The 21,842-nt window shown below is 37.5% G+C and overlaps 2 protein-coding genes across 3 annotated transcripts in view; both read left to right on the forward strand.

Moving 5' to 3' along the window:
• Positions 1-21,842, forward strand: part of LOC139963443 (NLR family CARD domain-containing protein 4-like) — a 78,398-nt gene that overhangs the window by 35,966 nt on the left and 20,590 nt on the right. The window contains exon 9 of one of the 2 annotated variants that reach the window (XM_071964210.1): positions 34-3,376. The exons of the other annotated variant lie outside the window; for it this stretch is intronic. The gene's annotated coding sequence lies outside the window, so the exon portion shown is untranslated. Of the gene's footprint in view, positions 1-33; positions 3,377-21,842 lie in introns of those variants that run through there. 2 annotated transcript variants of the gene reach the window in all.
• Positions 13,431-21,842, forward strand: part of LOC139963444 (uncharacterized) — an 84,281-nt gene continuing 75,869 nt past the window's right edge. The window contains exons 1-2 of the mRNA XM_071964213.1: positions 13,431-13,485; positions 16,865-18,387. Coding sequence (XP_071820314.1) covers positions 17,416-18,387 — 972 coding nt within the window. The 5' untranslated portion in view covers positions 13,431-13,485; positions 16,865-17,415. The remainder of the gene's footprint in view (positions 13,486-16,864; positions 18,388-21,842) is intronic.

The raw sequence follows: 21,842 nt of genomic DNA on the forward strand, positions 1-21,842 counted from the left end.
ATAACCACATTTTCATTTCGTCTTTTGTTTCAGTTCTTCATTAGAGATAACGTCCGGTATTGTCATACAAATGATTCAACCGGGGCACCTGTTGAGTGACAGTACGTTTATGACGTCAGTGGCTACTAACAATGTGACGAATACTACATTTAAAGGTCATCCATTCATGTTGTAATTTGCAACGTTCACATAGTGGTAATGTTTTAGTTACAACAGCAAGAAGTTGTTGCAAATATCTGGATACATTCTTTAATATATCCGTTGATCCCGTTCACATTAATGTATCCTTTCTTACTGTGGTATTGTTTACGGTTGCGCACTATTCAAACTATTCGTACATGTCATGATATGACGGTCTTAAGTTGACTGATATATCTTACATTCTGATTTGAGTATTGCATCTCACAGTCAATCAGTAAAGTTCTCGTCAAATAATTAATCCATTCTTATTTTTAAATAAAAATACACCTCCTATTTGTTGCAGTATTCCATTGCCGTTTGAGCTATCTACTGAATTAAAGTTGATTTGTGTTGCTTATTACTAGGTAAGGGGGTGGACACGGAATTGTTCATAAGACCAGTTGAAAATTACTGTGCCCTATCCACGGGCCGCACACACGCCTGGCCTCATAAATAACTGACTCGCTACTTAATTGTGAGATATAACACCTTTGATTTAATGTCTGAAGTACAGTATTTTGTCCAATATCAATCAAATCCCCGCCTTTTTTTCCCGTTTTTTTTTTTGTGACATTGTTATTGTGCGTTCTGTCTGTGTTTTGATGTAATGTATAACCACTATGCTAGTATTATTTAATCTGTGAATTTGAGAGAAGCTGTTTGTTCAAAGTGAAAGAACGCACGTGCACGTTGACTTTCTGGTAGCCTGTGCATGGCATCAAATGTTTTCTGTGTAAATATTAATTTTGAGGTAATAGGTTAATCTGCTTGTTGATTGAGCAAGATAATTAACACCATGAAAATACTTCCGGAATCAACAAGTTCCTGACAATTTTTTTTTCAGCTATTGCTTTTAAACGTGCAGTCGCGTATTTCACCAAACATCAGCTCTTAGTAGTGCGTGTTTTCCTCTACAGAAAAAAAAAGAATAAAGGGAGGAATTACGCTATAATTATTCTCAAATTTTAAGAAACTTTGTACACTGTAAATATTTTCTATATTTTTCAGGCCAACTTAAACAAATTATAAAGTCATTAGGGTTATGACAGTATCATGGATTCTGAAAACCTGACTACTTGTATGATGTTACTATAACATAGCGCTCTAAATTTCAACGCCTTTAACACACATCATTAAACCTAATGTTTGTACATATATACGTCATTAGTTTTGACGTCCATTCAACTTCTTTAGAAACCTGTTTCAAGTTTGGTCATTTATCATAACTAAAAAAATGAATGAATTTAATTTTACTTTGTTCCTTCCCTCTCTCCCTCTCTCTCTCCCACTCCCTCTACCCCCTGTTTCTCTTAAGTTAGTGTAATATAGAATCTTTTTTTGGTGTCGATGATAATCGTTACCTTTGCATTCATGATGGCGTATGTGTTTGGTGTGCGTGTGTGTGCGTGCGTTTGTGACACTCAGCTTTGTAATCACGATATCTCAATACTGGAAGCTTGGGCCGACCTCTAATTTAGTGTGTAAAAGGACCACATTGTGTAAAGGAAGCCTATTGTTTTTGGTGAAGGTCAAAAGTCATTTGGGGTCATCATAGGTCAAACCGTGAAACCCTTGTAAACATGTTGCCATTAAAGCTTATGTATACTTACGTATATTTTAAACATTTTCCCTTTTTGAGCTTGTATGTGTATTTTTCCTCCTTCAATTAAAATAACGTCGTTATGTGAACATACACACATATCTCTAATTTATGTTTTAATCTTTAGCGGACCATCTCCATAGGTAAGCTACATTAAGGTGTTGCACGTTTTAAAATTTCTAGCGAACAAACGTGGAGCGTGCAAGGATAATAATTCATATGATTAAATTGTACTTCCAATTGACTTATATGTAGTACGTAACGTATAACAACGGCATTGGTAACAAAGATAAACGCCTGATCTATAATTTCATGTGAAACTAAATTATAATCTCGGAATGTTTCTTAAGAAGTATCAACATTTTACATACATTGGTATTGATATTTACATTCACAAAAAAAAAATGATAAGTTTAGTCTGTCGCATAGGAACGTATTTTCTATAATCTGATTTTACTTTATATTATTTACGTATAGTAAACATTTTTACCATTTTATACTGGTATGTATTACTTCTTTCAAATAATGCAACATGATACGTTAAGTATCAAGACGTTTTCATGCATTTTAATTTCTATCATTATAATTTTAATAAAACTATTCTTAACATGTTGAATGGCAATATTATATTATGCACACATTGTATGTTACTATTTCAAATGACCAATCAGAGAGCAGTAAATTATGTTTGATAATACGAATTAATTTAACATAGGTTTAGCTTGCGTTTTGCAAACCGTAAAACAAATCAAATGTGGCCGTTGATAGACATTTTATTATTTTTCTTTGTTATCTTTTCATTTCATTACAATGGAGGCACCAAGGGAGAGGTTGGGGTAATTCCCAAAGTCACGATGCTCCTTCTCCCAGTTTACCTCAGTCAGCTCTGGTAAAGAAAAACCTATGCAGTTCTGTCCCCTAACTTTGCACGTAATGTACATTTAATGCAGGTACAGTTTTGCAATTCAGAAATGCTTGTCACCAAATTGTTTGCCCGTCATCCACCTGTCCCTCACCCCACCCCATCCACTCTCTCTCTGGAAATTATGGTACCATTACTGTTAAGAAAAAAAATAAAATAAATAAATAAAACAGTTCTATTGAACTGATTTTTGTTACTTACGTCCATCCATACATTGTACATTACTGTCTTTATTCATTACGTTCTACCTTCTAATCAATTGTTATAATTTTTCCAAAGTCTAATAATCCGAAATCGTTCAAATATTTGTGTATATATGTAATCTTTTGGCTAAATAACCAAGATAAAAGATTAAAAATAACTTAACGATCTGAATGACATCGACCACAAGATAGATGGAATAGAACATCAACAAAACTAATGATAATTTGCGGATATGATAAATATGTCGAAATATCAATCGAATATTCCGCAATGATTTCTGCTTTATAATTGTCATAAAAGTAACATAAGACTATAGTGGCTGTGAGCCGTACTACAGTAGCTCTGAGCCATACTAATGATTGTGAGCTGTTATTTACGATACACTATAGCTATTATCAGACTAAGTATATTGTGCATATGTAATTAAATACTGAATTACATTAACGCTTGTAAAATATGGTTATTGCAATATATGTGAAACGCATTTTATGTAGTTTCACTTTCTGTTTGCTTTGATCGCATTTTTCATATAAAATGGGATTTTATCCTCTCATACCCCCCCCCCCCCCCCTATTAGAATTAAGTCAGGAATGACCCTAGTCTAAAGTGCATTACTAGGTAAGACGTATGTTCCGTAAAACCTAAACAGTCGAAAATTCTTCAAATTGTTCTGAAGATGCAAAATAGTTTACTCTTATTTTTTATAAAATCAATCTTCATTTACCAAACTTTCTCCAAGGGGAGGGGCTAACTAACTCTCACCTTAGACCCTTCCTCTCCGCGACATGAAGTGTCATCCCACCCTACCCTTCACCCGAAATAGTGAAATTAAAAGGATAAGATACTTAACTAGAATTCAGAAACTGAATCTAAATTCGGAAGTCCGAAGAAGGGGAAGGAAGGAGAAACCTGACGTTGACCTATAAGTATGTGGTCAGAGCCTTCACGAGGTGCTGAAATGTCAAACATTTGTCAATCAAGTTTAGATGAAAAAGTGTAACAGTGAAGTGTAGACATGTAAGAGAAGAGCTCTGTAAAATGCAGCTGGTTTACCAAAGTGGATAATTTCTTCTCTACTCCATCATCAAGATATCATCACATTCTGTCATAGTCTCGATTGTAAGGAGGCCTGAGGTAGAGAGTAGATCAGTTAAGTGGCTCACTTGGATGACTCTTCTTACAAAAATTACACCATCATCAAGACCAAGACCAAGCTTATCGCTATAAACGAAATTCGATGTACGGTTTGTTTTCAGGAGAAAATGTTCGTCCTTTCTTAAACGCATTTAAAAAATCAAATTACACCATCATCAATACCACGTTGAAAATAGTCAAAGCACTTCGGTCCCCTCATTAAAGGTCATGTAATTAGCAAAGAGGACTAATAATGCTTTACGTCGACTTCCTGTCGAAGTCACTTCACATATGTATTGTAAAAAAGATAAATTGAAAAAGTTAATTGAACCATTACATGTGTCGTCTACAATAAAGAGGCAAGACAACCAAGCTGTTAGTATTCACATATGGGAACTCACAACTGCAGCAGCACGGGTCAAATATATACCTGTTGTCGCATAAGTTATTCCACAGTTGAGTTACAGACCGTTTATACAACAGTATCTGAAAGGGGTTATTTCGAGTAGTGGTTGTTGTACATCGGCTATCAATTTGGTAAGTTTGTGTACTTTGGGTAAAGTGTAGAAGGTTCCTAACAATGGTCGCTTTGGTGTTCATTCTACTACCTTGGTCGCCACGCGATCCGGTACTGTTTGGCACAACTCATCAATTTTGGGGTGGAAGATTCAAGAAGGGTTCTCCGATAATAAGTCGTAGATATCAGAGTTACTATATAAGTTGTTCCTCTACTTCACATGTAGTCAGAAATATTTAGAATAGTGGTGACACCTCGTTTATCCACTTGACGTATAACAATATCAGGATTATTACGAAATTTAGTCATTGCCATTGATTGTGCAGGTTTGATGTTAGAGTTAAGTGAACGGTTGGCTTTTTCTAACATGAATTTTTTCCAGATGTGCTTAGCTCTGAAGGCAAAGAAATCTATGAATTTGATGCGTCTCTTTGGGGTGTCCAATTAGATATTTTGTTGGAACCATGTAGCATTGGTTGCGTATCCTTGCGGTTGGTGTCTGCGATCGGGTCGAATGTATTTTCTCCGAAAAATTATCCGTCTCATAATGCGAACAAATTGTATCTTGTAAATTTCTTGGGTTCATTGCCCTCCCCTGTCACCTGTCTCCTTTTAAAGCATTCACTTTCCCATATATCTATACTCGTATAAACAGATGTTAAAAACCTAGTTTGTTAATCAGGCGCGTATCCAGGATTTTCTAACCCGGGGGGCGCGAATTACTATCTAAGCGGAGCGCCACCATCGGTTGGCGCGCAGCGTACAAGAAATTTTCTGGTTTTGATACCACCCAGATCACCGGAAATGGCACTTCTCGGGCTTGAAAATGACCAACCAGATGTACACTTTTTGCCTGAGAACCAAGTTTCCCCAATAGTTTTTTTTCCATCCATAACCTTTTTGAAGTTTGTCACCAGTCACACATCATGTTCAACCTCATCGCATGTCCTGTGGATCATTGCTTTTGTAGGTGATTCTACGTCGCGGCCCACAATATCCGTCAGCCCCACTTTTCAAGGTTTTAAGCCCATTATTTGTTCAGAATTTGAAAATTCACGTTTCTCGTGATTAAACTCAATTCAAAACATACCCATAATGTTGCACAAAATTTCATCTATGGACAACTAATATAGAAAAACCCAAGGGCGGCAGAAGCACTTTTAATCTGGGGGGGGGGGGCACCGACATCAAAGGGCACTTTGCAGATATTCGATTGGACTGATGCAGCCTTATATTTAGTACCATTTATAACTCTTATTGTATTTATCTTATTTGCGTATACACATCACTCCATCAACGCCCCCCCCCCCCCCCTCAAGGAAAATATGCATACTAGCACTGCAATATCCAATGTGCAAATTAGGAAACATGGAACAAGTTTTCTTTTGAGACAAAATGAGGTGAAATTATGCTAGTTGCTAATGTAAGGAATCTTCCGAATTAGAATTTATTCCTTGTTAATATCTTAACCATTTTTTCCATTCTAAATAGCTTTTTTGGTTTTACAAACCCCTCAGATGGCCGGAAACGGCCCTTCCCGAGTGTTCGTTCTGGTTCCCTGGCCTCTTGCTAACTTGAGACACCTAAATGTTTATGTAGAAAAAGGGCACATTTTTTACCTGAGGAAAAGTGAGGGGGGGGGGGGGGGAACGTGCCCCCTGTGCCCCCCGGTTCCGCCGCCCTTTAAAACTCCTTGAACCCCTAACAGACCGGTCAATATTGCACGAGTAGAGGGGCGTGTGATGAAGAATGTCGGTCAGAAATTTTCAAAAATTCAGACGCAGTTAATTTCTTGGTGTACAAATATTAAAACCTCTTATAACGGCTATTATAAATCTTGGTTGAAGGAAATGAAAATATAGCAGATATTTCCGAAACCGAACAATACACACATAGGCGTAGGAGGCGGGGGGTGGGGGTGGGGGCTGCAGCCCCTAATTCGCCATTACTAATGTAAAAGAGTTTTAACATAATTGGACCTCGATGATTTTCTCCATCTACATAAGACATTTCGTTGTTTACATTAGCATCCCGCGGTATACTGAGCAACTTTCACGGACCGTAAGGTACACGATGGCATCTGATGTAATAACCGATCCTTGCTTATATGATATTGACATTAACATGTTGGAATTTTTGGTTATTTTTTTCGGGCAAGTCGGACAATTTTGAGGCTGTTCATCCTGGAACGCCATTTTCATGCTCACTGATATGATGTGATATCTGCTGTTTGCTTTACAAATTCGAACCGGCGCGTAGCAAGGAATTTGCCAAGGAAAGGGCGAAGCCTGTAGGCAAATTATCTAAGCCTAGCTCCTCCATTAGTTGGCGCGAAGCGTATAAGAAAATTTTGGCCGAAAATGCCTCCCAGATCGCTGGAAATGGCACTACCCAGGACCATTTGTTGGCGCGAAGCGTACAAGCAAATTTTGGCCGAAAATGCCTCCCAGATCGCTGGAAATGACACTTCCCAGGCCTTGTAAGTTGCATCTAAGCACTTTCTATTTTGAAATTACTAGCGATATCATAAAAAAATATGCTGAAGGGGGGGGGGGCGGTCGCCCCCTTCCCGAAATTTGTCATGTTCCCCGACGACACGGTCGAGTTCGAGACCAGCCACAGTTGGTTTCATAGCACCGTTCTACAATTGATTAAGGCGTATATACACACACACGTGTTATGATAGACCATATATAGATCATGAGTCAGAGAAGAAAAATGGAAACGTCAACAATTGAGTTGTCGGTGTAAGGAGTAGGGTGAGGCACACACCTCTTCCGAAATCCTTGATCCGTCACTGGCTACCCTGTGTATATAATAGGGATCAGCGCTGTAATAATGTCACTGTTCCTCTTTCTCTTCCCGGTGTCTTGGCGTTTTTCTTTAACTCCCTCCTTTTTCTCTCTTTCTTCCTTTTTTTTTTCCCTTCCTTCCTCTCCTCCTCCTCTTTTCCCCCCTCTTTTTTCCTTTTTTCTTCTCTTTTTTTCTCTCCTCTTTTTCTTACCCGGGGGGCGCGCGTCCCCAACGCCCTCCCTGGATACGCACCTGTTAATGTTGTATAAAATATAATTCCGGGTTAGATATGAGCACGCATGCGCCAAGTTACAGCCGTTTACATACTAAAGCGTATCGTCATAAACGAAATTAATGTATTTTGTTTATAGAAAAGTTTCGTCATTTCAAAATGCATATCAGAAATCAATGGTTAATAGACAGCAATGCGATTTTTTTTTTTTTTTTGGCATCAAGCAAAAAGTTTGTCTTAGCTAATCTGTTATTCCTTAATCCCAATAAAAGTTGCAATAATCCAACAGGAAGCCCTACAGGAAAACTAATCTCATCTTGAGGTCAACATGTTTCAACATATTTGTCACTAGCCCGTTAAATGTATTTCCACTCTCTAGCCAGTCTGCCTCATACTATGCTGTTTGTTTTACTGAAATGTTTTATGTTTTCTTTTGCATCATAGTACGAACAATAAATTTTGAATTTAATAACAAAATAATGAAACATAGGAGCGGTTAAAGCATGCAGTTATTTCATGATGATAACAAAGTAGCAGCATTCGACTGTCATGTTGTTTGATTTTTTTCTGTAAATTGCGAACAAATGGCGTCTCGTTAATACATTTTTCTAGCAACCTCTACTCCCTCCTTCTTCCGACCAACATCTACCTTATCGCAATAATAACAACTGTATCATGGATTTGATTTGAATGTTTCCATGCTTCTTGATAGCAAATTTTCCAAAACCTATATAGTTCACTTCCTTTAATAGACAATGTTTCCTTTGAAATAATGAAAGAAAAATTTCCAAAGTTATTCAATTTAACATTTTCATGTTTACATATGGTTATTATTAACAACAAAAAAGCAGAATCCATGCGAAATGTGGAGATGGGCTGCTCTCTTTATTTGAGTGCGCAAATCTAAAATTGTGTTTTAATTTGAGCAACCTGTGTAATCTTAGTTGAGTAATACCAGCAAGGTTTCATTACATTGCCGACAAAAACGTAAAATGCTGCACTATTATTTGGTCTGGCTCTACATTTTATATTTTCTTTCAACAGCACACGTACACACACACACACAAATCAAGAACAGGTATACGAAACTTTCGTGTAGACTTAATGTTAGACCTCATTAAATGCTATAACCTGAACGTACCCCAAGAAACACCATTCACGATCTAATTCTGTTCTTTACTGGGGGAAGACCTCCAGACGCCTCTACAAGTGAGTCTGCTTTAACCAACTATTCCTTCCTTTGTTTAACTCTTTAAACCACTCCTATAATATATGTCTGTATCTCAGTTCATGTTGCTTTAAAAATTCCATAGTTATTGATTGAAAGTTAATAATTATTAATCCTTCCCTGTTTGTGAGTTTTCAGAGTCGTTTTCTCCAGTAAAATTGATCAACTAATTTTTGTCAGTAGGACTGGGTAGGGAAGGTAGGGAATTTTTGTGTGTTTTCTTTTCTTCTTTTCGTTGGAGTGGTGTTTTCTTTCTATTTTTCGAACATGCCTACATTTTCATTTTATTTTCTATTTTTATCATGATTGTATTTGTCTATATTTGGACTATGTGTTCATTTTATCTGTGCTTGCTTTTTATGCTTTTAATTTTTTCTCGATCATGTGTTCCTTTTTATCTCCTATTTCTTATTTTTACCATCTTTTCTGGGGTGTTTTATCTCGATTATGTGTTCATTTTTATTTATTTTCCACTTCCATCATATTTTTATATTCTTTTTATTTGTAACGTTAATTTTTGAGGGTTTTCAAAGACACAGTATGACAAAACGACCGGATGCAATTGTTTCCAACAACTTTACAATGAAATTGTAAGTGATGACGTCACGCAGAACTTAATTAATTCCTCTTGTAAATTTGTATGTCTTTTCAAGACCGCGATTGGTGCTAACATACAAATACACTGCATTGGAGACCAACTAACACATTCGTCGCTCTGCATGATATTATTATTATCTATGTTTTCGAAATTTGCAAAGATGTTATTTGATGTGTTTATTTCTTTGGTCTCGATTTTGGAAAGAACCGACAAACATACAAACAAGACAAACATCGTGATGGTTGACGAATGTGGAAAAATATCTATCAACGAAATCCTCCAAAAATGAGCTGGAACCTCAACAATTTAAGGAAGGTGCAAAAGGTAAATATATTGACAACATTTATGAATGCTCAATTCACAGGGATTTGATAGTCTCTCAAAAAAACCGTGTTATCAAACTGGTTCTGTTATACTTGAACTTTGGATGTCGTCCCCGTTTTCGCGTAGTGGCGAATATGCAGTTTTGACGAAATTGAATTAAATATTGTTCTAACCTTTTCACAACAGAGGAATGTTATGGTGGTTTTTTTTCTCGCCTCTGATGACTCGAGCAAGTGGAGTGTTTTAAGCAACTTTTATTGTCTGGAAAGTGTTAGCTATGTAAGAGGCGTATGGCAAACAGCTTGCTTTCTTGTATTATTTAGTGCTCCACTCAGCTCGTGTAAATAGCTGTCTCTTGAAATGCCGTGAGAAAGGACCCCCTCCTCTCCCAACCCTCCATGGTACAATATACTTTTAGAAAAATTAATTGCTGCTGCAAGATTAACAGTGATCAGAATCACCCTTTCTATACTGTACTAAAATGTCTCCTGCACAAATTGAACAGAAATCTAAGAAATCCCCACATCTTGTCAACATACAGAACAAGTTTACATAAACTCGTTTATAATCCGTGCTACTTTATACATTCCATCCGAGCACTTAGGATGTTTATTGTAGTCTGTTTGCTATATCGTTTTATGTATTAACTTTTGTATGTGTAGATGTATTTTATATGATATTCTATCATCTTCACATTTTCCCCCTTTTATATTGGTTATTCTACCTGTTCACGTATTTTATGGCTCCTCTTTATAAATTTTATATTTATACTGGAATGAATACATAAATAAAATTAAAAGTAATAAATAAAAATAAATACACAAAAAGAAGGTGCCACAAAATATTGTACAACTTGGAAACACTTGAACAAGAGCACTGTAGTTGTTTCCTACTTGAAACTTGAGGATTCACGCGAGGTTGGGTTTTAATAATGTACCTGTGAGCGTACAAACAATTTCACATTCCGTTTTAAGGGAATAGTATAGTGATGACCTGGATGGATGTTACCTTCTTTACACATTGCCTTTAATTGCATCTTTTTTTTCTGTGTGTCCAAAAGCAAAAGCTTTCAAACGTTTGAAGAGCAACTATTAACTATTGTCAGATTTCACGTAAATTACTAACTTGAAAATAAAGAATTGCACACATTTCCCCTTAGTCTATGTCAGGGTTTCCCAAACTGTAACCCCCCCTCCCCACCACCCTCCCCACCCCACGAACCCCATGTGGATGTCAGAGTTGTCCTCGAACCCCCAACTTTTCAAGACACGATCTGAGACATTATTATACTATAATACACATAACAGTGCTTCGTAAAAGTTCAGGTTAGTTCAGTTAAAGGTTCAGTGTTATATTGAACCTGGTATATCATGTTAAAACAGGCTAATGACTGCATGTTCTTTGTCACTGAACAAAAATTTTCAAGCATGAAATTATGCTAACTTTGCTTTGTGTCGGGCAAAATGGAGGTCATCTGGAATTTCCAAAATAATTATAAAGACTTTGGCCAACCTTTCAGTTACTTTCTAAGCTCTTTATCTTCATGACGTACTGTCATGCGTACACCAACTTCACCAAAGTCATGCGGCCTGTGTCTGTTTCATAATTCAGTTATTTATCACATGCACGGTACGGTACTTCTTTGGCAACATATGCATATGGAACGCGAAAAGAGTTTGTCGATAGGTACGACTTTTGTTCATTACTAAATTATATTATATATCAGATTTTAGTACAACAAAAAGTACTTTGACTAGTTTTGACTTTCAGAAACGTTTCATGAACCCCCTGAGATGGACTCACGCACCCCTTTGGGTTCATGCACCCCAGTTAGGGAACCCCTGGTTTATGTGCTTCATAAGAGTTCCAACGTTATTGGCGGGCGATGTGGGGTTGGGGAGGGTGGGGTCGGGAACGATTACATAACTTCATTCAACCGCAATATGATATGTTAATTAATTTCTTAATGGTAAAATCAACCTAATTAAGTGGTTACGAATTCATGTAGAGGTTCTTTCCAATGATACAGTACTGAGGATGATTAATGTCAGGGGATAGTTGTATAAATTAGGTCTAATTGAATTTCACACCGACTTAAATTAACACGAACAACATGATTTATAAATTAAATCCATGTTTTCAACTTCTTCATTAATTTGTGAGCAGCCGGCTCTCCTTGCCCTCTCTGCCCCTTCCACTCACCCGATCCAAACCCCTCCATGCTACCCAAGAAAAAACATACTAAAACACGTATGTTGATATAGTTGTGTATAACCCATGCAAATCCTTTGTCTATTTTAGACATTGTAGAAAATCGTGAGGTTCTTTTTGAAATAAATATGACCAATGTATCACGCCTTTGATTATTTTCTTCTATCCTAAGGTTATTCCACCTAATTACGCCCCCCCCCCCCCTTTCCCCATGTGACAGTAAAAATTCACCGTGTACCCTATGGCTGCTACACACAAAAGTGACGAATACAGTCTGTGATAGGAAAAAACTACAACATTTAGTTCTAGCAAAGAGACGAATGTGTGACGAACGTGTGACGAATGTCTAAAAAGTACTGAAAAGTGACATGACTTAACCGAAGAATATGTTTACACTAAAATTACTATTTTGTGAGAAATGTTTCGATCAGCAACAAATATTAATAATTTTCGGTAATAAAATATCCTTTTTTAATTACGAAATACTAAAGTCAAAATGTTAAATTCTTTAAAGCGCGTTTCAAAACTCACGTTTTAATACATTCGTCACTACGCCAGAACGGGGACGATTTATTTACCATTCAGAATAAATATATTCACATCATCAAATGCAACCCAAGGCACCCATTGAACTTTGTGATTTTATTGTTATTGTGTAGTGCTTATCATATTCTAGAGTATAATAGATGAATATTCATCAGTCGCCGTGTAAAAATCAAAATTGAATGTTCGTTTTAGATATCAGTATATGTTAGATATATATGACGACAGACAGAGCTTACCATACCTAACAGAGTATTACACGAATAGACGTGAATCATATATGACCACATTACAGACGCTATGTTGGATTTCTGCATGGAGAGTAACTTGAGTTTCGCAAATCTAGTAAATGTTGCAAATGTTTGCAGCTATGTTTGGTGAGCTATAAGTTCAATTTCAATGTTCAATTTTTACATGTTCGTTTCCTTACTGGTGAACGATATGTTTACTGCCAACACTTGAAGTATTCCAACTGAATTGTATTTATTGTTCAAAACCTACCTGCATGACTTGGTAACATTTTAAGCGGACCAAAGAAGAAAAGTAACAAGTTGCGTAAAAACGTAATTAATCTTAATGGAAAGAATCACGATAACTTTAGACTTTCTTTTAAAGTTCTCGCGTCTTGATTTCTGTCATATAGGGAAATCGACTTGTCGCACAGACATCCGTACGATTTTGTATGTTGAGGGGGAGGGAGGGGGTGGGGAGGATGGAGGGGATGAGGTTTGTTAAAGGACACACAAACATCAGATGTTTCATAGCTGATGTTTCATGGAGCTACTATAGCTACACATACCCATCCCCTTCCCGTATAGTTTCTATTATTGAGTTTTATATTGACTAATGAATTATTTAATCATATTATAGGGCAACCAATATCCATTTATTTGAAAATTTGTGTTTCACTAGCAACCATTTTACTCCCTTTTTACAGTTTTTAATTGGTCGCGGCAAATGGCTTGATTCGGAGTTATAGCTTGGCGTCTAACCTTGCAGGTGAGTTTAAATATATAAACCCTATAAACACCCGAGTGTTTTTGTGTGTGTGTCTTCTTCGTGTTTTTCGTCTCCATTTTTTCAGCTGTCATTCAGCTACAAACTCTTAACCGTTGTTAGTGACAAGGTGAAGGGGGCGGGGGCACTTGCTCCACTCCATTTTTTTCCCCAGACCTCAAGTTTACTTTTTAATCGGATTAGTACTTTGCTCGGTTATGCCACAGCAATACTGACAATTCTGAAATTCTTTTATACATATTTAAAATTTTCATTACACAGGATATCAAATTCGACATATTATGACGATTCAATACTTAAAAAATCAGTATATATTGCGCTAGTACCAGGGATTTACCATAACAACTCCCTGCTAGTATACTAGCATACTGCAACTACATGGAAAAAGTTGTTAGCCGATGCGCCAGTTATGAGAGTGTCAACGGGCGTCGTCCAGTCCTTTATTGAAAGTAAGATTGACCATTTGTTACTTTTTATGGTGTTCAATAAATCTGGCTACACCTTTATGCAGATAGCATGTAATGACATTTTCAAATACACAACTAGTGCTGGGAAATAACCTATTATCATTGCACCATATGGAGTGACCCCTTGCCTTAGACCCACCTCGGGCCCCTGTAATTTCTCTTTCTGACACGTGCTAAAGAAACAAGAAATGTCATCAAATGCTCAAGCTTCCAGGTACTTCTCCCCCTGCACCCACTCTCCGGGTCTTTCAAATCAATGGCGTGTACAGGATTTCAAAGGTAAGGAATGGGACAATTTCATTTTGAGGCATATTTAAATTATAATTTAGGTCTATATCAATAGCCCTAAATGCAAGATGGTGCTAAATCTTAATAATAAACTCCAACCTTCCTGTACATATTTAGGTAGTAACCTGAATCACTGTGCAAGGGCCAGAAGCGGATGAGGTATTTTGTAAAAGAAGGGTTCTGCCGTTTGGTCAATATAGCCGACTCCGATGACGGGCGTGGGGGAGTAGGGGGGGGGGGGTCGGGGATTTGGGTCCTCCTAGCTCCATAAAAAATATACAATATAAGTTAAATGATGCATTCTTAGACATATTTCGACTATAAGTTAGGTCTTTATAAGTAGCTCTAAACGGAAGGTTGTTGCTATTCAATAATAATAAACTCAAATCCCACCCCCTTATTTATTAAGGTTGGGAACCGAACTTTGAAAGGGAGGGACAGCTGCGAATGGAGGATTTTATAATGGAGGGGGTTGCCTTCCTGGGGTCATTGAAGCCGTGTCCTATATAGGGGGATTTACGGTTTCTCCCACAGAAAAATAAATAATTAAAACGTCAAATGGTGTATGCTGTGGCACATTATAGACTATAAATTAGATCTATATATAGGTAGAACTAAACGCAAGGTTTTGTAGTAAATACTTTGTGTGACATTGGAAATGGGTGGGGGGGGGGGGGGGAGACGGCCGCACGTAGTAGAGGTTCATGTCTTCCCTGGCTGAACGAAAAATTCACCTGACAGACCAATTTCCCTCGAATGACCATCAGAGGAGGGGGAATGCCCCGTCCAAACCCTTGTACAAGTCAAATACAAAGGCATTCTATATTAGAACAACTAATTTCCTCTCACTCAAATGTGTGTTCTTAACTCGCTATGAGGGAACAAAACTATTTAAACACTTTCCAGCTTCGGAAGTTTCCCAAGGCTAGGCCTTAAGTAAGACTGAACTACATACCAGAGAAATTTTCTTTCTCATTATGTAGGCCTATTTTTTTGCAATTAATTTTATGTCCTTAGAGCACATACACAGTAAAATACACTGTAAAAACACTGTATAGCTTCCGGGGTTTTACCAACTGGATATTCCATGGAATTCTATGATAAATAAATCCACTTTCTAATATATATATATATATATATATATATATATATATATATATATATATACACTGGCGGATCCAGGGCCTTTGTTTGGGAGGGGCCAAAGTGGCATTAGAGTGATATGGGGGAGGGGTCTAAGGGGAGGGGGTGACCCCTCCCCTTTGGAAAATTTTCTATTGCTGAATGCCCTCAGATGCAATTTGGTGCGACAAAAGTGTACAATGGTGATGTTAATTTATTTCTAAAAAAAATGTTTTCCAGGTGTAATTTTCTAAAATATTTATAAAACAAAGTTGGGATCATCTTTCTCAAGAAATTTTACTTCTCATAGGTTATAAATTTCTTACAACCAGCCTGTAACTGCAAAATGGTGTTAAACTGTAAATCCTCATGCTCATACATTTACATAGCTCCCAACTCTTGAGAAGGCAAATGCTGGTCCATGCCACGAATCGCCGTCCTGGGGGAGGGGTATAAGGGGAGGGGGTGTCCCCCTCCCCTTTTGAATTTTTTTGGAATCCTGTGATGCCTACATGTAAACTGTTGGCACTTAGAAAGGCTTTTGTCACCCAAAATTTTCTGAGAAATATGCATTTTTTTGTGTGTAACATCAATAAATTGAATAGTAGGTGATAATTCATTCTTTCCCGTGGCATGAAAACGTTCGCTGCTCGCCCCAATGAAAAGAAATATAGGCTAATTTGAGGTTCAAATGATGCTGTAAAGGAGGTTTTATACCCTATTATGCTTAATGCTAAAGAAATGATGGTTGCTAAGTCAATATTTGATGCAAATTTTTTTATGTATACTTGACAATTACAATGCGGTTTTTTCGGACGCTTGTGCGGGTCAGCGGGTTTGGGTGTTAGAATGCGGGTCTAATTCCCGCGAATTGCGGGTCAGTTGGGAGCTCTGCATTTAATTTTAAACCAGAAAACGAAAAGGTTTAGACTAGTCTACCACTGCTATTCCTCTGGATTTTTTAAATTTCCAATCATATGATTTAGCGGATGTTCGGAAACACTTTTTGGCTCACCTTTGGGGGGCCATGGCCCCCCTTGGCCCCCCCCTTGGATCCGCCAGTGTATATATATATATATATAATTTCTAAGCATGCAACTTCCAGGGACTTCGCCCCACTCCCTGAACTCCCAGCCAATCACAGTCTCCACTCAGTTATAATTATAAAAGAAATTGCTTTGCCTTACTTTGAATTCGGTGTAAAGAAAATACGTTTTAGAAATCGGTCTAGGTCTTAGTGGAAAATGGTGAATGCGTATTTACCTTTGTCTGAAATAGATTACCTAAGAAACGCGTTAGCTGGAATTAAATACTGTCGAGGGATTCAAAGTCTGCCGAAGTACTTTTTGTATAAACAAAGGCTAGAATTATTGTAAATTTAAACTACAATTTACTGGTTTCAGAAGTATTACGTGTCCATTCACATCCACTTTATATGTAGAATTAATATTCTTAATGGCACTCCATGTTTGTTTACTACACAGAAAAGAAGAAGCGGCTAATAAGCTCACTTAAATCAACATACACAGGTCAATATAATGCAGTACAGCCTATACCTTACATCAGAGATAGACTGTACTGTGTGGACAAGGTATTTGTTGAGGGCAGTGTTCACTTCTTGGTTGCCGATGAGGCGGGTGTGCGAGGTGAGGAGACATCATGGGAACGGTTAGAGTCTTACAAGAGAATCTATAGCGATTGTCGTATCAAATCAACAAGACGTATATTAGAGGGTGAACCTGGATACGGTAAATCAACTTTGACCCTACAGCTAGCCTATGAGTGGTGTAATGTTCTCTATGATTCCCCGTTTGGTGACGTAGAGATACTCATTCTTCTCAGGTTAAGACAACTCGGTGGTGTGAAGTCGATCTACAGAGCCATCAATCGCTTCCTTGCGTCTGGTTCTCGTTTATCTGATAAAGATATTGAAGATGTTCTAAAGAATACTTCCTCCGTAGAGATACTTCTTGATGGCTATGACGAGTATCCTGATCAAGATAAGATCACAGGAAATGACGTCAGAAGCATCATCATGAGAGAGATGTTCCCAAATCATGATGTAACTCTGACGACAAGATACCTGCCAAAGAAGTTCCCAAAATTGACAAAACGAGTAAAACTGACTGGATTCGATGACGACGCACGAGATGAGTATCTCCGTAAGGCTGTCGTAGGTAACGATCAGAAAGCTCTGAAAAAGATCAAACAACGACTCCGGGAAAACCCCATCTTAGCTGATCTCTGTCAGGTTCCGCTCTTCTTCGTCATGTTTGCTCACATTGCTCATGAAAATCAGGAATTTATGAAATTCAAATCAGTCACGAGATTCTTTAAGTATATGATCACGTGCTTTCATGAGCACATGCGCAACAAGACGAGAGACGACGGTGTTCTGCAGGTGATTTTAAAATATGAAAGTGAACATGATGAACTGAACAAACTAGCTTACGAGGGTCTTAGTAAGGAAGACCAGCAGATTGTCTGGAGAAAGAATAAAATGGTAAAACGACTTGGTCAAGAATTTTGCGATCAGTATGTTGGCGTTGGTATCCTTGTCGAGGAACAAGTTCTAAATGACAATGACACGGCGTATACTGAGAGCTTTACTATTGAAGTAAGGTTCTACCACAAAATATTCTGTGAATTTTACGCCTCTTACAGGTTAATGCTAGTCGTATTAGAACACAAAGTCTCTGAATTAGGACGATTCTTGGGGAGGATGGATCCGTTTGACCTTCAGTATCTCTATCGCTTTGCTTGTGGACTGAATCCTACCGCAGGAGCGAAAATAATCCAGTACTTGAAGAGCATTAAGGACGGAGACAAGTTTGCAATCCTCTGTATCCTGGAACAAACTGGTAAGGTTGATGACATCAAGGACACCGTCAGGGATCTGTGTTCAAACACAGTGTGGCTCAATGGCCCTGGGAGTGTCAATGGAGAAGACAGTAGACTACTTCAGAGATCTACCATACAACTACTTGAGATAGCAGCAAGATATGACGTAAGTATATATTAGCATGCAATGCTAGCACATTACTGAATCAAATTTGGCAGTGACCGGGCTCTCCCTATTCTAGTTTATTCTCTGGTTAACAGTTTGACGATAGTCAAGCGAACCCTTTTTGTTCCTCAAATATTTTTTCTAAACATAATAATGTTTATGTGATCATTTTCTGTGATATTCCTGAAAGAGTCCTAAACCCATGTAGTAGATTGCGGTATACAAGATATTCACCGCGAAGAGTAGACGATCGTTCGGGACAATGCTATTCAGAAGACGGGGAAAGGGCGGGATTACATATTGATATATATGATCCACATTATTCACGTACCTCTCCTTCTAAAGTTAGGGGAGGCGGGGGGGGGGGGTTGGGGGTAGAGTACTCACACACCCAAGGGTCACCCCTTTGCTTACGGTTTCTGACTGTATGGAGAACTTCAAATCATTTTGAATCCATATAATTGAAGGCAGAATACTAAAGAGGTAAAATGCCCCAAGACGCAATTAATAGTACTGGGGTAGTAAACGGTAAGATACAAAGTCCGAAGAAAATTTCATCTTCCCTGGCTCAAATATTAATTTGCAATGAATATTGGGTGCATTGTGTAATAATTTTGATCACACACATGCACACATTCAACTGTCTTTGATATTCATTGATACAATTAGGACAATTCCACAATTGAAAATACTGTTAAATTTTGTTGCAGTGATTGCAGTCACTAGATTGTATATATCTCACCATGATATAAGATTCCGCCAAACACGTTCTTTAAGTCATAAAATAACACTAGTCTAATTGTAACGAAAACTAAATTATATCAGTTGTTATATCAGTCCGTATATGACATCACACGTTATTTCGAAATACACGTATCGTCCTTGCAATAGTTTAAATAACGAAGTGTTTCCACCATAGTGCTCTATAGAGTTTCTCGAGCACGGTATATAACGTGAAATCTTAGTATATAAAACTGTTTTTTAAGCAACCGAGTATTATACGTTTCGAACGAGGAAGCCTTCCCATAAGTATATTCTGATTAACTAAGGGCCGACGGATACAGGGGGGGGGGGTGGTTACAAGTGCGGTACCCTTTTAATATTTCCTTTTCCCATTTAGAAACCGATCCACTGACTGAATGAAATGCTTGCCATTTTTTATATTGTATGGTGGTTAAGACAAAATGGGAGAAGAGGTTGGAGGGGTAGTACAGCATAATATGAAGACCATAGTGCAATAGGTGCCTTGGAAGTAGTATGGCATAAATTGAAGATCATAGGGCTATAGGTGCCTTGGAAAGTTTACTTAAAGCAGCATTTTGCGTTGGGTCGCTTTTTTCCACCTTTTTAACATGTGCATCGATTTTTTTACATGTATCAATCATAAAACAGCAAACTAAGATACCATCCAAGTTTCACCCTGCCAAGAGCGTTAATTAGCGAGTAATTAACGATTTATATCGATAACGAGTAAAAGTGTCCTCGACAAAGTTTTCATATCTCCAAATCCACTAGTTTGAATTCCACCAATCAGTGAATAGTATGTTTATTCATGAGCATTTTGCGTTTGGTCGCCGTTTTCTACTTTTTTGACATGTCCATCGAGTTTTTTACATACATCAAATCACAAAACAGCAAATTAAGATATTAGCCAAGTTTTTCCCTGCCAAAAACGTTAATTGGTGAGTATTACACATACAAAATTAAATCGCATTCAGTTCCCAAACCCACTAGTTTGAATTCAACCAATCAGAGATGCAGGTTTAGTTATGAGCCGTTGCTAAAAATAGATTCAAGACTTTGCGTTGGTACAACCAGGGAGTTGTTATGCAACTCTCTGGTTCAACTGCCATATAGACTGTACACAAATCAAGCATGGTGTTATATTACGTATCTGTCAATGACGTTCGTAGTGTTTAAATATTCATATTATGGGCGAGGTTTATTGGGTTCCCAACGGAAAATATCTTGGAGAACAACAAAGTTGAAAGTTGCAATTTTTTCGACTTTTATGCCACCATTTGAAGTAAAATATAAATAGATAAGCTAGATATGTATGTCGTTATGGCATAGTGGAGTCAGTGAGGTTGAGAAATATCATAGTCGAGGACGCAAAATGCTGCTTTAAGACCAAATATTTTCACTTGTTCTTTTGTAAATTAATTTGCTTTCTTTGTAAAGCGCCTTGAGAAGTGACTTTTGCCTACTGATTTGGCTCTATATCAGTCTCATTTATTATTATTATTATCGGAGGGGATGAACAGCATAAATTGAATACCACTGTGGGATAGGTGCATTGGAGGGGTAAAACAGCAAAAATTGAAGACCATACTGTATAGTGTTAAAGGTGCATTGTATGGGTCGTATACAGCATAAATTAAACGCCATAGTGCTATAGATGCTCTGGAGGGGTAGTACAGCATGAATTGAAAACCATGGTGCTATAAGTGCCTTGGAGTGGAAGTACAGCATAAATTTGAAGACCATAGTGTTATAGGTGTCTAGGAGGGGTAGTCCGGCATGGTTTGAAGATCATGGTGCTATAGGTGCCTTGTGGGGAAGGGGTGTAGTCCGCCATAAATTGACTTTAGGTCTAATGTATCAAGGCCAGAACACTGCTTTAATAGATATGCCCATGAAGATCTGAATTCATGTGTGTTATGTATAGCTGTACAATCCCTGACCTCGGTCATTCCGCTATTATCAATATCAACAACAAACAACTGAGGAAAAATGTTTACTTCATTTTATAAAGCCAAGAGAGAGAAAAAAACATACCATCAAACTGCTTATGTACTACAAAAAGCCTGTGTAGGTAAAATATGAATAGAGAGAGGGCCTGCCGATTCGATTTTAGCAGAATGTGTTTGAACCGCGAACTGAAACAAAGTTTGTGTAGGGAAATAAACATGTGAACGCTGTACTCCATGAAGCTTCTACAGGAGAGGTAAAGTTTCTAGAATCCGGTTACGTATTTTAAACAACCGAAAAGTAGAGATGGAATAAGGCACATTATATTTAATAGATGGAAGCTGGAAAGGCACAAAGCTAAACCACTGACTGAGGGGGAGACGAACTTTGGCTTCAACATGAGGTTTTATCACTGCTCAAACCCATGGACTACAATATGCTTACGTATAACGATGAGACATGTATCCTAACTATTGTTCGATTAACAAGTGACGTCATATTATTTATAGTGAGACTATACTTTTCACTTGCGTCTATCAAGATTGCATAATGATATGAACGTATAATAAACTCATTAAGAGTGTCAATATTAAGTCTACAGAATATGATAAACCGATTATACAAAAAAGATCAAAGTTTATCTTTCTGTTAGTAAGTAAACAGTAAGAAGAAATGCATTGTATAGTGTTCCTACACGGAACCTTACATATACTACAGTTAAATTAGTGAATATTTGAATAAGTGAAGTGAGTTGAAATGGTAAT

Source organism: Apostichopus japonicus, chromosome 22, assembly GCF_037975245.1.
Source record: "Apostichopus japonicus isolate 1M-3 chromosome 22, ASM3797524v1, whole genome shotgun sequence".
Classification (NCBI taxonomy): Eukaryota; Metazoa; Echinodermata; class Holothuroidea; order Aspidochirotida; family Stichopodidae; genus Apostichopus; species Apostichopus japonicus.